At 37.3% G+C, this 21,367-nt stretch overlaps 1 protein-coding gene across 1 annotated transcript in view; it reads right to left on the bottom strand.

The window, feature by feature from the left end:
- Positions 1-4,273: 4,273 nt before the first annotated feature.
- Positions 4,274-21,367, bottom strand: part of LOC122673018 (serine/threonine-protein kinase MRCK alpha-like) — a 53,641-nt gene continuing 36,547 nt past the window's right edge. The window contains exon 11 of the mRNA XM_043870540.1: positions 4,274-4,331. Coding sequence (XP_043726475.1) covers positions 4,274-4,331 — 58 coding nt within the window. The remainder of the gene's footprint in view (positions 4,332-21,367) is intronic.

Genomic DNA, 21,367 nt, shown 5'->3' with positions numbered 1-21,367 from the left:
TGGGATACAGTGCTGAACAAAAAGACACAAGGCCCTGCTCTCATGCTGGCCCCTGGTGACCTTTCATGGGTCTTCTCACCAGGACCGGGACGCCTTTCATGGAGAATAGCTAATGTCTTTCAAATGCAGGTTCTCCTTTATCTAACTTATCATTTGAATGCAAGACATTCATTATGCTACATTAGAATAGCTCCTCTTCATTTCAGCTATTCGCCCATTACTCCCTCAAGCAACTATGAGAACCAAACAAAAACAAACAAAACAAACAGAGAATTCTGCTGTCTTATCTGGGAAATACTAAATGTATGTTGTTACTCTTCATGGTGCCAATGAACTAGTGAGGGAAAGGGCATTCAAGCAGAGTGTTTTCCTCCATGCATCAACTGGAAGGTGGTACATTAAATTCTTACATCACACTTATTAGGTAAAATCCCTTCTGAATATATATGGACTCCCTACTACACATAAAATAATTAACAAGGGCCTACTGTATAGCACAGGGAACTCTATTCATATTCTGTAATAATTACATGGGTAAATAATCTGAAAAAGAATGAACAGGTATAATTGAATCACTTCACAGTACACCTGAAACTAACACAACATTGTAAGTCAGTTATATTCCAATAAGAAATTTTTTAAAAACATGTTTGAACTCTGGAGGATTATGGATGTCTGAAAGTAGGCAAGTCATCCTGTGACTTGAAAACACATCAAACCAGATGTGGACAAAAGAGAACAAATTTGATATATTATTATTAAACTTTAAAGTTATTCCAGAACATTAAAGACTCTCCTTACCATCTATGATAACGTGGACAACAAATAACCCTTCTTCATTTCCCAGAGCAATTCTTTTGTGATCTATATTTGACAAATAAAAACATCAAGGAATTTGGGGGCAAACCAAGTGAATCAATTTATCAGTGTTGAAAAATTTTAGAAGTCAAATTAAATATATAATTAGAAATATCCAATGAAAAGAAACATAAGAACCAATAATTTGTACTATGATTCCTTCAGATTACACAAGTAAGCATTATAAAACATGGTTTTTCTCAATAGAAAGATCATTTTGTAAGGTAATCTTTATGAATACTTGAAGAAAGCATAATAGTTAAGTAATGATATACCTTCATATTTGCTATAAGTGATGTTTCACAAATGAAAAAATTTCATAAAATAATTTGTCAGTGAGCATGACTTGAGCTACAAAAGCATGGGGGTGTGTGTCAGAACACAGTGAGAACTAAAAAATGCAGATACCACAGTAAGTGAAGACTTTGAATACAGAGCACAGAACTTAACATATACAAGTTCATTTAATCCTCTCCATAACTGAAAAACTGGAATTATCTGCATTTAACACGTAAAAGCTTAGTAACTAGCTCCATGTCACCAAGGAGGCAATAGCTAAGTGGCTCTTATTGTCACCATTATCTAATGCAGAAATATGCTGTTTAAGAAAGGCAAGTATTCTTGCTTACTGATAAAACTTTCAGTATCAATCTTGGCAATTCATTCATTGATTCCTTTGCTTTTCATTTATTTACTGAGTATTGGGTGTTGGGATTTGAAGGACAGTCTCTGCCCTCAAGGTAAGTAGTTCATAGTTACACACAGGGTCACACTCTTTGTCTGTTTGGGGTCAGATGTATTTGGAAACTAAGAATTTTTCAGACTTGAAAAGGTATAGCTGTAGATTAAAGAAACACCCCCTTTAGGCAGAGAACCACAATATAATCAAATATATTTTTGCAGAGAATCTGATGAATAGCCATGGGATGGAGGAAGAAGGACCTCTCCCCTCACCCCCACCCCCTGCCACCCATAGAGCGAGCCTCATTCAATCAGGTTTTGCTGACAAATGAGTTGTGGATAAAGTTAACGTTTTCAGATTTCGACACTGGGACTGTGGTGAGGGGTGTGAACCTAGCAGGATAATGTTGTAAATCCATACCTATGATTGCAGCTGTCTGGGTGGTTTTGATCAGGGGTAGATTGCTGTCATAAGCCTCTTTCAGAACATAGATTGACCGGTCTCTGGAATGTCTTTTTCTCAATATCTTGTGCAATTCACTCAGCACGCCCACCCACTCATTCTTCTTATTCTCGCTATCTGCTAAGATTGGGATTGAATATCTATTACTAGGTGCTGAGAGCTGGAAAGCTGTGACCTAGAATGATGTAAGGAATATCTAGGTTATAAGAAAGCAGACATTCTCTATGCCAGCCTGTCTAGCATTTTTCCATTACACTCACAACTGGTAAATGACACTTTTAATAATATTACCCTCTTCCTAGTAGTAAAATAGGTGATGTAAGCCATCAGAGCCAGGCCAGAAGGAAAATGTCAGAATCACTTCTATTTTGATCCTCATAAAACCACCAGTGTTATCTGACTACCTAAGATCTTTTACTTCATCAAATGAAAATAACTACTATTTATTTCCTGGTGGCTCAGAGTGTAAAGAATCTGCCTGCAATGCAGGAGACATGGGTTCCATTCCTGAGTTGGGAAGATTCCCTGGAGGAGGAAATGGCAACCCACTCTGGTATTCTTGCCTGGAGAATTCCATGGACTGGCTACAGTCCATGGGGTCGTGGCAAAGAGTCCGACATGCCTGAGTGACTAACACCTTCACTTTCATTGTCGCTGTACCAGGAACTGCTCTAAGAAATTTACATGTGCCAATTGAATGAATCCTCACAGAAAACTCAGTGGGTAGTTAGGATTCTTCTCTCCATTTTATGGGTGCGAGGACAAGAGCACATCTGGGTAGAATGCAGGCAATCTGATGCCAGAACCTCCACTCTGAGCCTCTATTTCTTCAGTTCTAACACACACTTTTGCACCTTTAGATTATCTCTGAAATGGCAATTATTTGTGCAATTGCAATCATCACAATCAATTGTGATGCTACAGAATGCTCAGTAGTTTTTTGTTGTTACATTAGAAATATTCAGAAACACTCATGCTATCCTGACTGCTACATGTCTATAATTTATATCATTACTCAGTCAGTCAGTTCAGTCGCTCAGTCGTGTCTGACTCTTTACGACCCCATGAACCACAGCACGCCAGGCCTCCCTGCCCATCACCAACTCCCGGAGTCCACCCAAACCCATGTCCATTGAGTGGGTGATGCCAGCCAACCATCTCATCCTCTGTCGTCCCCTTCTCCTCCTGCCCTCAATCTTTCCCAGCATCAGGATCTTTTCCAATGAGTCAGCTCTTCACATCAGATGGCCAAAGTATTAAATGGCAAATCAAATTTAAATTTTAAGTTGTATAATTAAGCTTAAAGTCTACATTGCTATATACAACTTTTTTTTGTGATCATCAAGTAAGCATCAGTGATATAATAAGATACCACTCTAAGTCAGTTCCAAATAGCCAGATCTTTGTAGGGGCTCTCGGTGGTTGAATAACATCTAAATAAATGTCTATCTTTGGGTTAAGGAACTAAGAATACTCTTGTATGGCCTTTGTTAAGGCCAAGATTTCTAGGCTGACTAACCACAAGGGTCTCAAGGGAATAACAACCCTTGCTCTTTCTGTCACCTATTGTACCCATTCCAGAATCACTTTAATTTTTACATGAGTTTTAAAAAGCAGAGTGTCTATTTTTTAGATTGCAAAATAACATCTTCCCCCAATTTTTCCATTGTGTTCTCTTGGTTTGAATCTGAATTATGGCTTCAAAATGTTGCTTCAGAGAAGACTTATTTTACAAAATGACTATAGTTTTAGAAGCTGCATACTCATGTTACTGCAGGTCCATGAACTGACCTCCCTGTACACCTGACCTGGAAGAATCTTCCTCTGTCATTGTTTCCCCCTCTTCTTTCCCATCCTCTGCCCCAGCACTGTTCTGTTTTGTAAGCTTTCCCTGTTTTCAGCTGTGAATCATATCTGTCTGATTGCCTTAGTGTGGAGTGAATGGACACACTACGGAATATTTGTATTTTAAATCTTAAGTTTAACTGTAGGATGAAAGACCGTGATACTTGCAAAAACCTATTTATAGTATGTTTGAATAAGACTTAGGGGGCTAGATTTCTTGTGGCAAGTGGAATGGAGTGGGGAACAATTCCACAGCCCTTCTAAAATCTTAACCTCCAGGTACTAATACCTTTACCAGCCCAAGGAAGCTTGAACCCTATGAACAGACAAGAAAGGGATGAAACAAAATGCATAAGGGATCCAACAGCAGCATGGACACTTACCTTAAACATACGAGGCATTTCCTTTCTCCTTGCAGGAACAAAATCAGAGGGCCAGACTGAACTGACAGAAAAAGCTCCATCCCTGCAGGAAAAGCAAGACTCTGGGAGTGAGTAGAATTGCCTGAAAGTGAGTACAATGATACACAGACAAAATCCTCAAACTTAATTACCCTGACTTTTAACATTCTTTTTTGTAGGAGCTGACAGTGATCAAAATATTGTAACAGCAGTTCTCAGCCAGTTGCATATTATCAGAAAACCCAAGTTAACTCTGGGCTGTTCATGGTGGGGTCAACTCCCTGTGACTCCCTATTCACAGGGAGCTAAGGAAGGAGCGCATGTCCGACTGCAAAGCCACTGGCCCTGGAGTATGGGCCATATGCGCTCAGATCAGCTTGCTTGTGTATTTTGTCAATGTTACTGAGATACACTTGGCATGTAATAAACTAAAGTAGACAATTAGATAAGTTTTGATTTATGTATACACCTGTGAGATCATCACCACAGTGTAGATAATGAATGTACCCATCACCCCCAAGTTTCTTGGAAAAGCTGTGTAACCCTTACCCTTCTCCCTCCTTGGAACTCTTCCTCACTCCCCCACTGATCTGCTTCCTATCACTCTAGATTAATTTGCATTTTCTAACACCTTATAGAAATGGAAAGGTACACTATATGTTCTTTTTGTCTGACTTTTTCTTAGCATAATAATTTTGAGATGCATTAGTGTTGCTGCATGGATGGGTACTTCATTTCTATATATTGATGAATAATATTTCATTGTATGGATATGCCACAGTGTATCCATTCACCCATTAATGAACATTTGGCTTATTTCAAGTTTGGGATGTTTTAAATAAAGGTGTTATGAATGTTAATGTCTGTCTTTGTGGACATATGTGTTCTCTTAGGGAAATACCTAGGAGGAGAATGACTAGATTGGAGAAGGCAATGGCAACCCACTCCAGTACTCTTGCCTGGAAAAATCCCATGGATGGAGAAGCCTGGTGGGCTGCAGTCTATGGGGTCGCACAGAGTCAACATGACTGAAGCGACTTAGCAGCAGCAGAAGCAGAATGACTAGATTATATATTCACTTCGGTTCAGTTCAGTTGCTCAGTAGTGTCTGACTCTTTGTGAACCCATGAACCGCAGCACGCCAGGCCTCCTTGTCCATCACCAACTCCCAGAGTTTACTCAAACTCATGTCGATTGAGTCGGTGATGCCATCCAACCATCTCATCCTCTGTCGTCCTCTTCTCCTCTCACCTTCAATCTTTCCCAGTATTAGGGTCTTTTCAAATGAGTCAGCTCTTTGCATCCGGTGGCCAAAGTATTGGAGTTTCAGCTTCAGCATCAGTCCTTCCAGTGAACATTCAGGACTGATTTCCTTTAGGATGGACTAGTTGGATCTACTTGCAGTCCAAGGGATTCTCAAGAGTCTTCTCCAACACCACAGTTCAAAAGCATCAATTCTTAGGTGCTCAGCTTTCTTTATAGTCCAACTCTCACATCCATACATGACTACTGGAAAAACCATAGCCTTGACTAGATGGACCTTTGTTGGCAAAGTAACGTTTCTGCTTTTTAATATGCTGTCTAGGTTGGTCATAATTTTTCTTCCAAGGAGTAAGCGTCTTTTTATTTCATGGCTGCAGTCACCATCTGCAGTGATTTTGGAGCCCCCAAAAATAAAATCCACCACTGTTTCCACTGTTTCTCCATCTATTTGCCATGAAGTGATGGGACCAGATGCCATGATCTTTGTTTTCTGAATGTTGAACTTTAAGCCAACGTTTTCACTCTCCTCTTTTACATATTAGGTGTGCATTTAACTTTTTAAATATTTTTTAAAGTGATTATATGATTTACAAAGCAATGTATGAGAGATTTAGGTTTTCCACATCTAAGTCCTCCAATACTTGAAACAGTCTTTAATTTTAGCTTTTCTTATGGATGTAAAGTGATATCTCATGGTTGTTTTATTTGAATTGCCCTAATAATTAATGACATTGAGCATCTGTTAATGTGCTTATTTGACATATGTATCATCTTCTCTATTGGAGTATCTTTCCAAATTCTTTGCCCTTTTTTAAAATTGAGCTATTTTCTTATTGTTGAGTTTAAAGAATATTTTTATATATTTGATATGTAAGTTCTTTTTCAGATATTTGATTTGCCACCAGTCCACAATTTCTATTGCTTCTCTTAACAGTGTATTTCAAAGAGCAGAAGTTCTAAATTTTGATGAAATCCAATTTATCAATTTTTAAATTTTACCTGTTGTGCTTTGATGTTATATCTAAAAATTATTTGTCTTATACAAGATCAGAAAGGCTTTATCCTAAGTTTACTTCTAGGTACATTATAGCTTTAGGTTTCACATTTAGTTCTATCATATATTTTGAGTTAATTATTATACATAGAAAAAGTATAGATCAAAGTTGATTTTTAAATATATGGATATCTAAAATTCCATACCATTTGTTGGTAGCTATTATAAGATGTTGAAAATACTGTACATATTAAAGTAACAGAATAGAAAATATATAAATATATTTACATATATATGTTACATATTATAAATATATATGTTTTTAATGTGTATTATATATATTCTATATATTTGGGTATATTTATTAATTTGTTCTTTATTTCAAAATTGTTTTGACTTTTCTAGCTCTTCTGCATTTCCCTATGAATTTTAGAATCAACTTGTCAATTTCTTTTTTTATATTAAACACTCTCCAATAAATTTTTTTTTACTTATACATATATTCACTCTGTTTTAGATTCTTTTTCCATAGACTATTGAGTAGAGTTCCCTGGGCTATACAGTCAGTCCTTATTAGTTATCTATTTTATATATAGTAGTGTATATGTTTTCATTCCAATCCCAAAGAAAGGCAATGCCAAAGAATGTTCAAACTACTGCACAATTGCACTCATCTCACATGCTAGTAAAGTAATGCTCAAAATTCTCCAAGCCAGGCTTCAACAGTACATGAACCGTGAACTTCCAGATGTTCAAGCTGGTTTTAGAAAAGGCAGAGGAACCAGAGATCAAATTGTCAACATCCGCTGGATCATCGAAAAAGCAAGAGAGTTCCAGAAAAACATCTACTTCTGCTTTATTGACTATGTGAAAGCCTTTGGCTGTGTGGATCACAAAAAACTGTGGAAAATTCTGAAAGAGATGGGCATACCAGACCACCTGACCTGCCTCCTGAGAAATCTGTATGAAGGTCAGGAAGCAATAGTTGGAACTGGACATGGAAAAACAGACTGGTTCCAAATTAAAAAAAGAGTATGTCCAGGCTATATATTGTCACCCTGCTTATTTAACTTACATGCAGAGTACATCACGTGAAATGCTGGGCTGGATGAAGCACAAGCTGGAATCAAGATTGCTGGGAGAAATATCAATAACCTCAGATATGCAGATGACACCACCCTTATGGCAGAAAGTGAAGAAGAACTAAAGAGCCTCTTGATGAAAGTGAAAGAGGAGAGTGAAAAAGTTGGCTTAAAGCTCAACATTCAGAAAACAAAGATCATGGCATCCAATCCCATCACTTCATAGCAAATAGATGGAGAAACAGTGGAAACAGTGTCAGACTTTATTTTTTTGGGCTCCAAAATCACTGCAGATGGTGACTGCAGCTGTGAAATTAAAAGACGCTTGCTCCTTGAAAGAAAAGTTATGACCAACCTAGACAGCATATTAAAAAGCAGAGACATTACTTTGCCAACAAAGGTCTGTCTAGTGAGAGCTATGGTTTATCCGGTAGTCATGTATGAATGTGAAATTTGAATCATAAAGAAAGTTGAGCACCGAATATTGATGCTTTTGAACTGTGGTGTTGGAGAAGACTCTTGAGAGTCCCTTGGGCTGCAAGGAGATCCAACTAATTCATCCTAAAAGAAATCAGTCCTGAATATTCATTGGAAGGACTGATGCTGAAGCTCCAATACTTTGACCACCTGGTGCAAAGAGCTGACTTACTGGAAAAGACCCTAATGCTGGGAAAGATGGAAGGCAGGGAGAGGAGGGGGTGACAGGATGAGATGGTTGGATGGCATCATTGACTCAGTGGACATTAGTTTAAGCAAACTCCAGGAGACAGTGAAGGACAGGAAAGCCTGACATGCTGTAGTCCATGGGGTCTCAGAGTTGGACACAACTTAGTTAGTGACTAACTAACAACAACAATATGCCCAGGAGTGGAACTCCCGGATCATATGGTGGCTCTATTTTTAGTTTTTAGAGGAACCTTCATACTGTTCTCTCCATACTATTTCCACCAGCAGTGTAAATGGGTTCCCTTCTCTCCATACTCTCCAGCATTTATTGTTTGCAGATTTTTCTGTGGCAGCCATTCTGACTGGTGTGAGGTGATACCTTATTGTAGTTCTGATTTGCTTTTCTCTAACCATTAGTAATGTCGAGCATCTTTTCACATGCTTTTAAACCATCTGTATGTCTTCTTTGGAGAAACGTTTCTTCAGATCTTCTGTCCATTTTTTGATTGGGTTGTTTAGCATTTTTTATATATATATTGAGCTGCATGAGCTATTTGCATATTTTAGAGATTAATCCCTTCTTGGTTGCTTCACTTACAAATATTTTCTCCCATTTTGAGGGTTGTCTTTTCTTTTGTTTACGGCTTCCTTTGCTATGCAAAATCTTTAAAGTTTGATTAGGTCTAATTTGTTTATTTTTGTTTTTATTTTCATTAGTGTACTCTAGGAGTTGGATTGAAGCTTGTCAGTTTCTACAAAAAGAATTAAGAAGCCTACTGGGATTTTGATTAAGACTGTGTGGAACTATAGATCAACTTTGGGGACACTCACATTTTTTAAAAACTGAGTTTTTCAATGCATGAACACAGTGTCTCTCTCCATTTATTTAAGTCTTCATTAATTTCTCTCATCAATATTTTATAGTTTTCAGTATACAAGTCTTACATAACATTTGCCAGATTTATATCTAAGTATTTAATATTTTGATGTTATTGCAAATGTATTATTTATTTATTTTTGATTTCTGATTCTTTATTGCTAGTATAAAGAAATGCAATTTATTTTAGTATATTGATCAAGTATCCTGCAAACTTGATAAATTCCTTTATTAGTTCTAAAAGTATTTTTAGACTACATTGAATTTTCTGCATACTTATTTTGTCTATGAATAATTGTCCTTCCTTCTTTCCAACCTGGAAGTATTTTGTATTTTTTCCTTCCCTGGCCTGGATATCCAATACAGTGTTAACTAAGAGTGGTGAGATCAAATATTTTTGTCTTTTTTCTGATCTTATGGAGAAAGTATTCACTCTTTTGCCACTAATTATGATGTCAGCTTTGGGATTTTCATAGGTGTCTTTTATCAGGATGAAGAAACTCCCTTCTAAGTGTCCATCAAGAATATATAAACACATTTCATCAAATGTCTTTATTGTATCTATTGACATGATTGTTTCCATTTGTTTATATGATAAAATACATTGATTATTTAATGTAAACTGGCCTTCTTGAGATACACTACATTTGCTCAAGATGCAAAACAATTTTTACATAATATTGAATTCTATTTACTAACATTTTGTAGTTTTCCTCACATGCATTTGCTGATCAATATCTTGCTGAATCAAGCCAGATCCTCTGTAGGGCCTTGCAGAGCTAGTGCATGATCTCAGTCAATCCCTTTTCCTCTCCCTCTCCCTCTCTCTCTCCTTCTTTCTCGTCTCTGATACTCTGTCCTGTCAACTCAGGACCCTGGGCCCCTCTGGACTCTCAGTTATATCACTTCAGTACAGGGTGTTCACCTGGGTTTGCCTGGAATTCCCATTTTATGTACTGGAAACTCTCACAAATCAGTAACCTAGGGCAAGTATAGCGCTCACCTCACTTGTTTCCCTTCATTGTCTAATGTTTAGCACCTTAAATCATTTTTTTCTTGTTATTTCAGAGGAAAGGTTAAATATAAATATGGCCCTTGTTACTCCATCTTGGTTGAAAGTAGAAGTCTGTTTAATCTAGCTCAGTTGATAATTTTCTACTTCTGCCACACTTTGAACAAACTCATTTCCTTCCCCTAATGCTATCATCCCCCATCTTGGACACCCTTAACATCTGTCAATGTGACCCTCAGTTTTTCAGTCTTGATGACTTACAAACCTCAGTACCATCTGGTATTGTTACTCTTTTCTTCATCTTCTTTTTTCTGCCACTCACCATGTCCCATGAGGTAACTTCAGTAATATTTCCTGCACCCATTTTTCTTTGGTAATTCCTGCGGCCACCATTTTAATGCAGACTCTCGTCTGATCTGAAGGATGGACAGTTGCAGACTGGACTTCTTGGCTCCAACTCTGCTTTCATTTTCCCTGTGCCCAGCATCAAACATACACACACACACACATACACACACACACACTCCTAAATTAACTTTTGATTAAAAATCTACTTCCAGACTAACCTTACTAAAGTCACCTTCAAGATTATCTACTTTCCTGTATCAGTTATTCAATGTACTACCAAATTTCTGACAAAACTATTAGCTGAGGTAAAGAATATAGAAAAGTGCTTGTTGCTAAGCAATAAAAATAAGATAGGATGAATACAGAGACCCACAGAATCTGTGATAAGCAGAAAATTCAGGCTGAGCAACCATACAGCCATCACAGTACAGGCTACACCTGGTAAATAAGTATAAAAGAATAATATGCACAAGTTGCTGTTTACCTGGAACCATAAGAAGTGAAGGAACCACCCAGGGTGCGTGCAGAAAAGGAAGGAAAGAAGGCCAAGGGCAGATGCTCTGAGATACTAAGAGGAAAGTATAGAGGACCCGAAAAGATTTGGAAAAGTCAGGGGGAGCAGAGAACATATTGCCTTTTCCTGAGTAGGATACACTTGCTATAATTTCACTGATTCAGTATTTTTTATTAAACACTTAAACAGTGTCTGGAGTGAAGTCAAAAACAGCAAAGTAAGGGTCTCTGAATATTCTCTCCTTCATAAAAAAAAATCAGAAAACTATCAAAATTCATCAGAAACAACCTTTACAGAACTTATAAATTAACCAAGCTTTGTGGCAACCTGAGAAGAATTAATTTTTTAGAAAATCAACTGAAACTTAGTAAGAATTATGAGCTTTGTGGTAGTTTAACTAGCCCTAGCACTATGCTCTATTTACAGCTCCTCACTAGACTTGAAAAATGGACATCTGTATTCACAGTACATCCAGGAAGTGGAAAGAGGAGAAAGGAGCTGGTGTATGGCTTGATTCAGAGCTCTCCATGGGAAAAGTCTATTCCCCAAGGTGCACTTAAAGAAAACAATTTCATACAAGTATTTTAACTGTATAGCTGTCTACCCAGTACTTAGCAGTCAGACAAGAGTTATATATTAACCAAAAATCTTAAAAGGAAAAGACAGAAACTGAGATATCCATAAGGGTTCTGAGAAGCTCTGACATATTGCTAAGAATCTTGATCATCATGCACACGCATAGAACTGTGAACATACTTAGGGTTATGTATATACTCCGGAAAGACCAGAGAAGGACACAAGTTCTCACCTCTGACATTGAATGTGTATATAAATGGTTTTCACCAGACTTTGGAGGCTTTCAGCCATTATTTCTTACAATGTTCTTGAGCATTTGCACAAGTAGAAAGTGTTGTAAACTGCCTGGCTGAGTGTTGAAGAAGTGCTCCCATTTGCACCCAGAGCCCTTCAGCAAAGTCTAGGAGATTCATTGGTTCCAAAAATTTAAAGAAATCTCTGCAAAATCATTAGCTGACTACTAAGTTAACAAAAGGGAAACTTCAGTAACCATATATGACTAAGAATAAAGACTTTACTGATTAGTTGAAGAAAGTCATTGAACAAGCAAACAACTACAACAAACAACAATAACGAATCCTGGAGAAGAGGTATAATTTGATAACCAGAGTTAGCAGTGGTATTATCTGAAATGTTTTATATATATATACATAACATTGCAAGGAAGCACAGAAGTATGACCAATACACAAGGAAAAAGAGCATCTCTGAGGAATGCCAGATGTTGGATTTACCACACAAAGATTTAAATCAGCTATTTTAAATACATTTGAAGACCTAAATGAATCCATGCCTAAAGAAATAAATACAAGTATGATAATGATGACTCAACAAATAGGAAATATAAATAAGGAAATATAAATTATAAAAAGGAACCAAACAGAAATTCTGAGGTTGAAGAGTCCAACTGAAATGAAAAATTTACCAGAAGGGCTCAACAACAGATCTGAGCAGGTAGAAAGGAGAACCATTGAACTTGAATATAGGACAAATAATACTATCCAATCTGAGAAAAAGAAAGAAAAAAGAATGAAGAACAATGAACAGAGCATCGGAGTCTTTTGGGAAACCTAAAGAATGCTAAAATATGTTTAATAGAAGTTCCAGAAAAAAAGGAGAGAAGACGGGGTAGAAAAAAATAATTCAGTGAAAATCTCAAATCAATTTATAACCTAACTTCCCATCTTAAGAAACTAGGAAAAGAGCAAACTAAACTCATACCAAACAGAATGAAGGAGATATAAATTTCAGAGTGGAAATTAATAAAACATATAGTATAAAAATAAGAGAAAATGAAGAAAACCAAACAAAATTGACAAACTTTTAGCTAAACAACCAAGAAAAAAATCAGGGAAACCTCAAATTACTAAACTCAAAAGTAAAATAGGAAAGAAAAATAAAGTAGGTACTTTACTTCTGATCTTCCAGAAGTTAAAAAGAAGCATAAGGAGATACTATGAATAAGTTTATGCCCACCTCCCAAGTTAAACAGTTCTACCTGAAATGGAAACACAAGTCCCCCCAACCAGGAAGCTTTCACAAGGCACTGGTCCAACCCCACCAGAGGAGAGCAGACTCAAAAATTAAGAGGAATGAAAAGAAATGAGGACAACATTAAGGGCACCAACATTTGAATCATAGGAATCTCAGAAAAAGAGGAGAAAAAAGAAAAGGTATGAGAAAACATTTGCAGAGATTATAGTCAAAAATTTCCCTAACAAGAGAATGGAAATAGCCACCCAAGTGCAGAAAGCCAAGAGAGTCCCATACAAGATAAACCCAAAGAGAAACATGACAAGAAACATACGCATCAAACTAATAAAAATTAAAAGTAAAGGAAAAAAGGTTAAAAGCATCAAGGGAAAAGCAACAAATAACATATCAGGGGATCCCTATAAGGCTAACAACTGATCTTTCAACAGAAACTCTGCAGGCCAAAAGCGGGCAGCAGGATAACTTAGAGTGATGAAAGGAAAAAAAAAAACTTACTACCAAGATTACTTTATGCAACAGGATCTCATTCAGATTCAAAGGAGAAATCAAAAGCTTTACAGATAAGCAAAAGTTAAGAGAATTCAGCGCCACCAAACCAGCTTTACAACAAATGCAAAAGAAACTTCTCTAGACAGATAACACAAGAGAAAGAAAAGGCCTACAAAAACAAACCCAAAATAGCATAAATGATAATAGGATCATACATATCAAAAATTACCTTAAATGTAAATGTATTAAATGTTCCAGACAAAAGACATTGATCGGCTGAATGGATACAAAAACAAGACCCCTCTACATGCTGTCTACAAGGGACACTTTCAGACTTAGGGACACATTCTGACTGAAAATGAGAGGCTGGCAAAATATATTCCATGCAAATGGAAATCAAAAGAAAGCAGGAGTGATGCTTTCTTATTTCAGTTAGAACTGTTTAATTTGGGGGGTGGGCATAAAATTATGCATAAACTCAAAACTTATTCAAAGCTCGTATCAGATAAAATAGATTTTCAAATAAAGACTAGACAAGGAAAGACACTACATAATGATCAAGGGATCAATCCAAGAAGAAGATATAACAATCATAACAATTATAAATGTATATGCACCCAACATGAAGCACATCAAATCAATATGTAAGGCAAATGCTAACAACTATTAAGGGAAATTGACAGTTAACACAATAATCGCAGGAGACTTTAACACCCCATCCACACCAATGGACAGATCATCCAGACAGAAAATGAATGATATATTGGGACATTTGTACCTAATTGATATTTACAGAGCATTCCATCCAAAAATAGCAAATTTCACTTTTTTCTAAAGTGTATGTGGAACATTCTCAATGATAGATCACAAATCAAGCATTGGTAAATTTTTAAAAAATTGAAATTATTTCAAGTATATTTTCTGACCACATTCTATAAGATTAGATATCATCTCAGGGAAAAAAAAACTATAAAAAACACAAACATATGGAGGCTAAATCATACGCTTCTGAAAAACCAAGATGTCACTAAAGAAACCAAAGAGGAAATTAAAAAAAAAATACCTGGAAGCAAATGAGAATGAAAACGTGACAACTCAAAACCTATGGGATGCAGTAAAAGCTGGCTAAGAGAGAAGTTTACAGTAATACAAGACTACCTCAAGAAACAAAAGAACCATCAAGTAAACAACCTAACTATACTCATAGAGCAACTAGAAAAAGAATAATAAAAATACTCCAAAGTTATCAGAAGGAAAGAAACTATAAAGATCAGAGCAGAAATAAATGAAAAAGAAATAATGGAGACAATAGCAAAGATCCATAAAACTAAAAGCTGGCTCTTTGAGAAGATAAAATTAACAAACCATTAGCCAGACTCATCAAGAAAAGAAAGAAGACTCAAATCAATAAAATTAGAAACAAAAAAGGAGAAGTTACAACAGACAATGCAGAAATACATAGGATCATTAGAGACTACTACGAGCAACTCTATGCCAATAAAACGAACAACTTGGAAGAAGTGGACAAATTGTTAGAAAAGTATAACCTTCCAAGGCTGAACCATAGAAAATATGAACAGGCCAATCACAAGCACAGAAATTGAAACTACAATACAAATCTTGCAAGAAACAAAAGCCTGGGATCAGATGGCTTCACATACTTCACAGGCAAATTCTACCAAAGGTTTAGAGAGGAGCTACCACCTATCCGGCTCCAACTCTTCCAGAGAATTGTAGAGGAAGGAGAAACTCCAAACTCATTCTATGAAGCCACCACCACCCTGATAACAAAACCAGACAAATACACAATCAAGGAAAGAAAATTACAGGCCAATATCACTGATGACCATAGATGCAAAAATCCTCAACAAAATTCTAGCAAACAGAATCCAACAGCACATTAAAAGGATCACACACCATGATCAAGTGGGCTTTATCCCAGGGATGCAAGGATTCTTCAATATATGCAAATCAATCATTACGACACACCATATTAACAAAGTGAAAGACAAAAAACACGATCATCTCAATATATGCAGGGAAAGCTTTTGACAAAATTCAACACCCATTCATGATTTAAAAAATTCTCCAGAAAGTAAGCATAGAAGGAACCTATCTCAACATAATAAAGGCCATGTATGGCAAACCCAGAGCAAATATTATTCCCAATGGTGAAAAATCAAAAGCATTTCCTCCAAGATCAGGAGAAAGACAAGGATGCCCACCCCTGCCATGATTATTCAACATAGTTTTGGAAGTCCTAGCCATGGCAGTCAGAGAAGAAAATGAAATAAAAGGAATCCAGATTGGAAAAGAAGAAGTAAAACCCTCACTGCTTGCAGATGACATGATACTATACATAGAAAATTCTAAAGATTCCACCAGAAAATCACGTGAGCTAATCTATGAACATAGTAATGTCACAGGATATAAAATTAATACACAGAAATCCCTTGCATTCCTATACACTAACAATGAGAAATCTGAAAGAGAAATTAAAGAAACAGTCCCATTCATCATTGCAACAAAAGAACAAAATATCTAGGAATAAGCCTATATAAAGAGACAAAAGCTGTGTGCAGAAAACTATAAGACACTGAAGAAGGAAATAAAAAAATGACACAAACACATGGAGAGATATATACATGTTCTTGGATTAGAATAACTAATATTGTGAAAATTAATTATTCCAATTAATCAGTGGTATTTTTCACAAAACTGGAGCAGAAATTTTCATGATTTGTATCAAAACACAAAAGACCCTGAACAGCCAAGCCAATCTTGAGAAAGAAAAATAGCTGGAGAAATCAACCTTCCTGATCAGAGTATACCACAAAGATACAGTCATCAAGAAAGTATGGTACTGGTACAAAAACAGAAATATAGACCAATGGAATAAGATAGAAAGCCCAAGGAAAAAACCCTTATACCTATGGGCACCTTATCTTTGACAAAGGAGACAAAGATATACAATGAAGAAAAGAGAGCCTCTTCAATAAGTGGTGCTGGGAAAACTGGGTAGCCACATGTAAAAGAATGAAACTAGAACACTTCCTAACACCATATACAAAAATAAACTCAAAATAGATTAAAGACCTAAATGTAAGGGCAGAAACTATAAAGCTCTTAGAGGAAAACATAAGCTGTAAACTCTGACATAAATCACAGCAAGATCCTCTATGACTCACCTCCTAGAGTAATGGAAATAAAAACAAAATAAATAGGACCTAATTAAACTTAGTCTAGTCAAGGCTATGGTTTTTCCAGTAGTCATGTATGGATGTGAGAGTTGGACTATAAAGAAAGTTGAGCACCAAAGAATATCAATTCTTTTGAACTATGGTGTTGGAGAAGACTCTTGAGAGTCCCTTGGACTGCGAGGAGATCCAACCAGGCCATCCTAAAGGAAATCAGTCCTGAATGTTCATTGGAAGGACTGATGTTGAAGCTGAAACTCCAATACTTTGGCCACCTGATGCGAAGAACTGACTCATTTGAAAAGACCCTAACTTTGGGAAAGATTGAAGGCAGGAGGAGAAGCGGACAACAGAGGATGAGATGGTTGGATGGCATCACTGACTCAATGGACATGAGTTTGAGTAAACTCCGGTAGTTGGTGGTGGACAGGGAGGCCTGGCGTGCTGCAGTCCATAAGGTTGCGAAGAGTTGGACACAACTGAGCAACTGAACAGAACTGAACTGAATTAAACTTAAAAGCTTTTACACAACGAAGAAAATTATAAGCAAAGTGAAAAGACAGTCCTCAGAATGGGAGAAAATAAATGCAAATGATATAACTGATAACAGATTAATCTCCAAAATATATAAGCAGCACATGCAGCTCAATATTAGGAAAACAAAGAGCTGAATCACTAAATAGGCAGAGGACCTAAATAGACATTTCTTCAAAGAAGACATACAGATGGCTAATAAACATATGAAAGAGTGCTCAATGTCACTCCTTATTAGAGAAATGCAAATCAAAACTACAATGAAGTATCATCTAACACCACTCAGAATGGCCATCATCAAAAAATTTACAAACAATAAATGCTGGAGAGGATGTGGAGAAAAGGGAACACTCCTAGGCTGTTGGGAGGAATGTGAACTGATACAACCACTGTGGAGAACAGTATGTGGATTCCTTTAAAACTAGGAATAAATTTCCCATTTGACCCAGCAATCCCACTATTGGTCATATATCCTGAGGAAGCCACAGTTCTAAAAGATACATATACCCCAGTGTTCACTGCAACACTATTTACAATAGCTAGGACATGGAAGCAACCTAGATGTCCACTGATAGATGAATGGATAAAGAAGATGTGGTATGTATATACAATGGACTACTACTCTGCCATAAAAACGAATGAATTTGAATCAGTTCTAGTGAGATGGATGATCCTAGAGCCTATTATACAGGTAAGTCAGAGGGAGAAAAACAAATATCATATACTAACGCATATATCACTGGAGAAGGGAATGACAAATCACTTCAGTATTTTTGCCTCAAGAACCCCATGAACAAGGGATGTGCTCAGATAGTAGAGTAGAAGGATGTGCATTCATCTCCTCCTATGAGAGAACCAAGATTACAACTAGCTGTTGAACAACCATCAACAAGAGGATACTGGAACCCACCAAAAAAAAAATACTCCACATCCAAAGACAAAGAAGAGGCCACAGCGAGACAGTAGGTGGGATGCAATCACGATAAAATGAAATCCCCTACCCTCTGGGTAGGTGACCCACAAACTGGAGAACAATAATACTAAAGAAGTTCTGCCACTGTTGTGAAGGTTCTGAATCCCACGTCAGGCATCCCAGCCTTGGGATCCAACAAAGGGATGAGAATCCCTAGGGAATGTGGCCTTGAAGGCCAGTGGGATTTGATTATAGGATTTCCACAGGACTGGGGGAAACAGAGACTCCAGTCTTGGAGGGAAAAAACAAAATCTTGCATGCACCAAGACCCAGAGGAAAGGAGCAGTGATCCTACAAGAGACTGAACCAAAACTACCTGCTAGTGTTGGAGGGCCTCCTGTGGAGGCCTGGGTTAGCAAGGGCTCATCACAGGGACAAGGGCACTGGCAGCAGCAGGCTGGGAAGGTCCTCTTGACACAAACCCTCTTGGATTTAACCCTACCTTAGAGCCTAGGGCTGGGTTACCTCAGGCCAAACAACTAACAGAGAGGGAGTGCAACCCCACCCATCAACAGATATTTGGATTAAAGTTTTACTGAACAAGGCCCTGCCCACCAGAGCAAGGCTCAGTTTTTCCCACTGCCAGGCCCTCCCATCAAGAAGCTTACACAAGCCTCTTAGCCTCATCCATCAGAGGGCAGACAGAAGAAGCAAGAAGAAGCACAGTCCCACAGCAGCTAAAACAAAAATCATATTACAGAAAGTTAATCATGATGAAAAAAGAGAAATTTATGTCCTGGATGAAGGGACAAGATAAAGCCCCAGAAAAAGAGCTAAATGAAGTAGAGATAGGCAAACTTCCAGAAAAAGAATTCAGAATAATGATAGTGAAGATGATCCAGGATCTCAGGAAAACGATGGAGGAGATGCAAGAAGCATTTACAAAGACCTGCAGGAACTAAAGAACAAACAAACAGAGATGCTACTAGAAGGAATCAGTAGCAGAATTACCGAGGCAGAAGAAGGGATAAATGACCTGGAAGACAGAATGGTGGAAATCACTGGCACAGAACAGAATATAGAAAAAAGAATGAAAAGAAATGAAGACAGCCTGAGACCTCTGGGACAACATTAAACGCACCAATATTCATATCATAGGAATCTCAGAAGGAAAAGAGAAAGAGAAAAGACCTGAGAAAATATTGAAAATAGCTGAAAATTTCCCTAACATGGGAAAAGAAATAGTCAACCAAGTTTAGGAAGCACAGAGAGTCCCAGGCAGGATAAACCCAAAGAGGAAAACACCAAGACACACAGTAATCAAACTGACAAAATTACAGACAAAGATAAAATATCAAAAGCAACAAGGGAAAATGACAAATAACACACAAGGGAACTCCCATCAGGTAATCAGCTGATTTCTCAACAGAAACTACAAGGCAGAAGGGAATGGCACAATATATTTAAAGTGATGAAAGGGAAAAACCTACAACCAGGAATACTCTACCCAGCAAGACTCTCTTTCTGATTTGATGGAGAAATCAAAAGCTTTCCAGACAAGCAAAAGTTAAGAGAATTCAGCACCAACAAACCAGCTTTACAGCAAATGCTAAAGGAACTTCTCTAGGCAAGAAACACAAGAAAAAGAAAAGACCTACAGAAAATAAACCCAAAACAATTAGAAAAATGGTAATAGGATCATACATATTAATAATTACCTGAAATGCAAATGGATTAAATGTACTACAAAAGACATAGACTGGCTGTGTGGATGAAAACATGTGCATGTATGCACTTCCACTTAGCACATGACTCTGCTCGACCCCCAAAATTGTATGTAATTATTTTATATTATTAAGTCAATCATGTTCCCATTATGACTTGGAAAAAAAAAAAGAATCCCATTAACAGTATGAAAATATAAAAGATATGACACCAGAAGATTAGCTGCCACATCGGTAGGTGTCCAATATGCTACTAGGGAAGAGCAGAGAAATAGCTCCAGAAAGAATGAAGAAGCTGGGCCAACCAAAGATGGTTGGATGGCATCACCAACTCAATGGACAGGAATTTGAGCAAACTCCAAGAGATAATGAAGGACAGGAAAGCCTGACATGCTGCAGGCCATAGGGTCGCAAAGACTTGGACATGACTTAGTGACTGAACAACAACAAATACCACATATATATGGCATCTAGAAAAATGGTATTGATCAACCTATTTGCAGGGAAGCGATGGAGACACAGATGTCGAAGATGGACTTGTGGACACAGTGGGGACAGAGTGGGATGAATGGAGGAAGTAGTGTCAACATATATACACTATTGTGTGTAACATAGGTAACTGGTGAGAAGTTGCTATGTAGCACAGGAAACCCAGTCTGGTGCTCTAAGACAACCTAGAGGGGTGGGATTGGCAGGGGTGGGGAAGAAGGAGGCTCAAGAGGGGAGGTATATGTGTATAATTATGGTTGATTAATGGTGTCATACAGCAACAAGACATTGTTAAGCAATTTTCCTCCAATTAAAAAATAATGTAATAAATCATGGGAGTTAAGGGAAAAACAACGATCTCAAGAGACATAAGAAACCATCTGTCAATATCCAACAACACCTTTCCAGATAAAAAGACTCAACAAACCAGGAAGAGAAGGCCAGTTTCTCAACCTGACAAAGGGCATCAGTCATGAAAAATGAAGTCCTGATACATGCTCCATGGGTGAGTCTTGAAAAATTATGCTTAGTGAAAGAAGCCAGTCACAAAATTCCACATGTTTTATGATTTCATTTATATAAAAATTTAAAATAGGCAAATCCATAGAGATGGAAACAGGTTAATGGTTGTCAGGGGCTGGGGTCAGTGGTGAATGTAGAATGACTGCTAATTAATAAGGGTTTTTGTTTTTTTTGATGTGATGAAAATCTAACATTAGGTTGTGGTGATGGTTTTAAAGCTTGTGATATACTAAAAACCAGTGGATTGTACATTTTTAAATGGTGAACTTTATAATACATAAATAATATCTCAATGTAAAGAACTTTTGGTTTTGAGGTTGTATTTCCTTTCCTGCTATGCACATGTGCTGTTCTGTGCTAAGTCACTTCAGTCATGTCCGACTCTTTGTGACCCCGTGGACTGCAGTCCACCAGGCTCCTCTGTCC

This window comes from Cervus elaphus, chromosome 16, assembly GCF_910594005.1.
Source record: "Cervus elaphus chromosome 16, mCerEla1.1, whole genome shotgun sequence".
Taxonomy (NCBI): Eukaryota; Metazoa; Chordata; class Mammalia; order Artiodactyla; family Cervidae; genus Cervus; species Cervus elaphus.
This window is presented reverse-complemented; position numbering and strand designations above follow the sequence as displayed.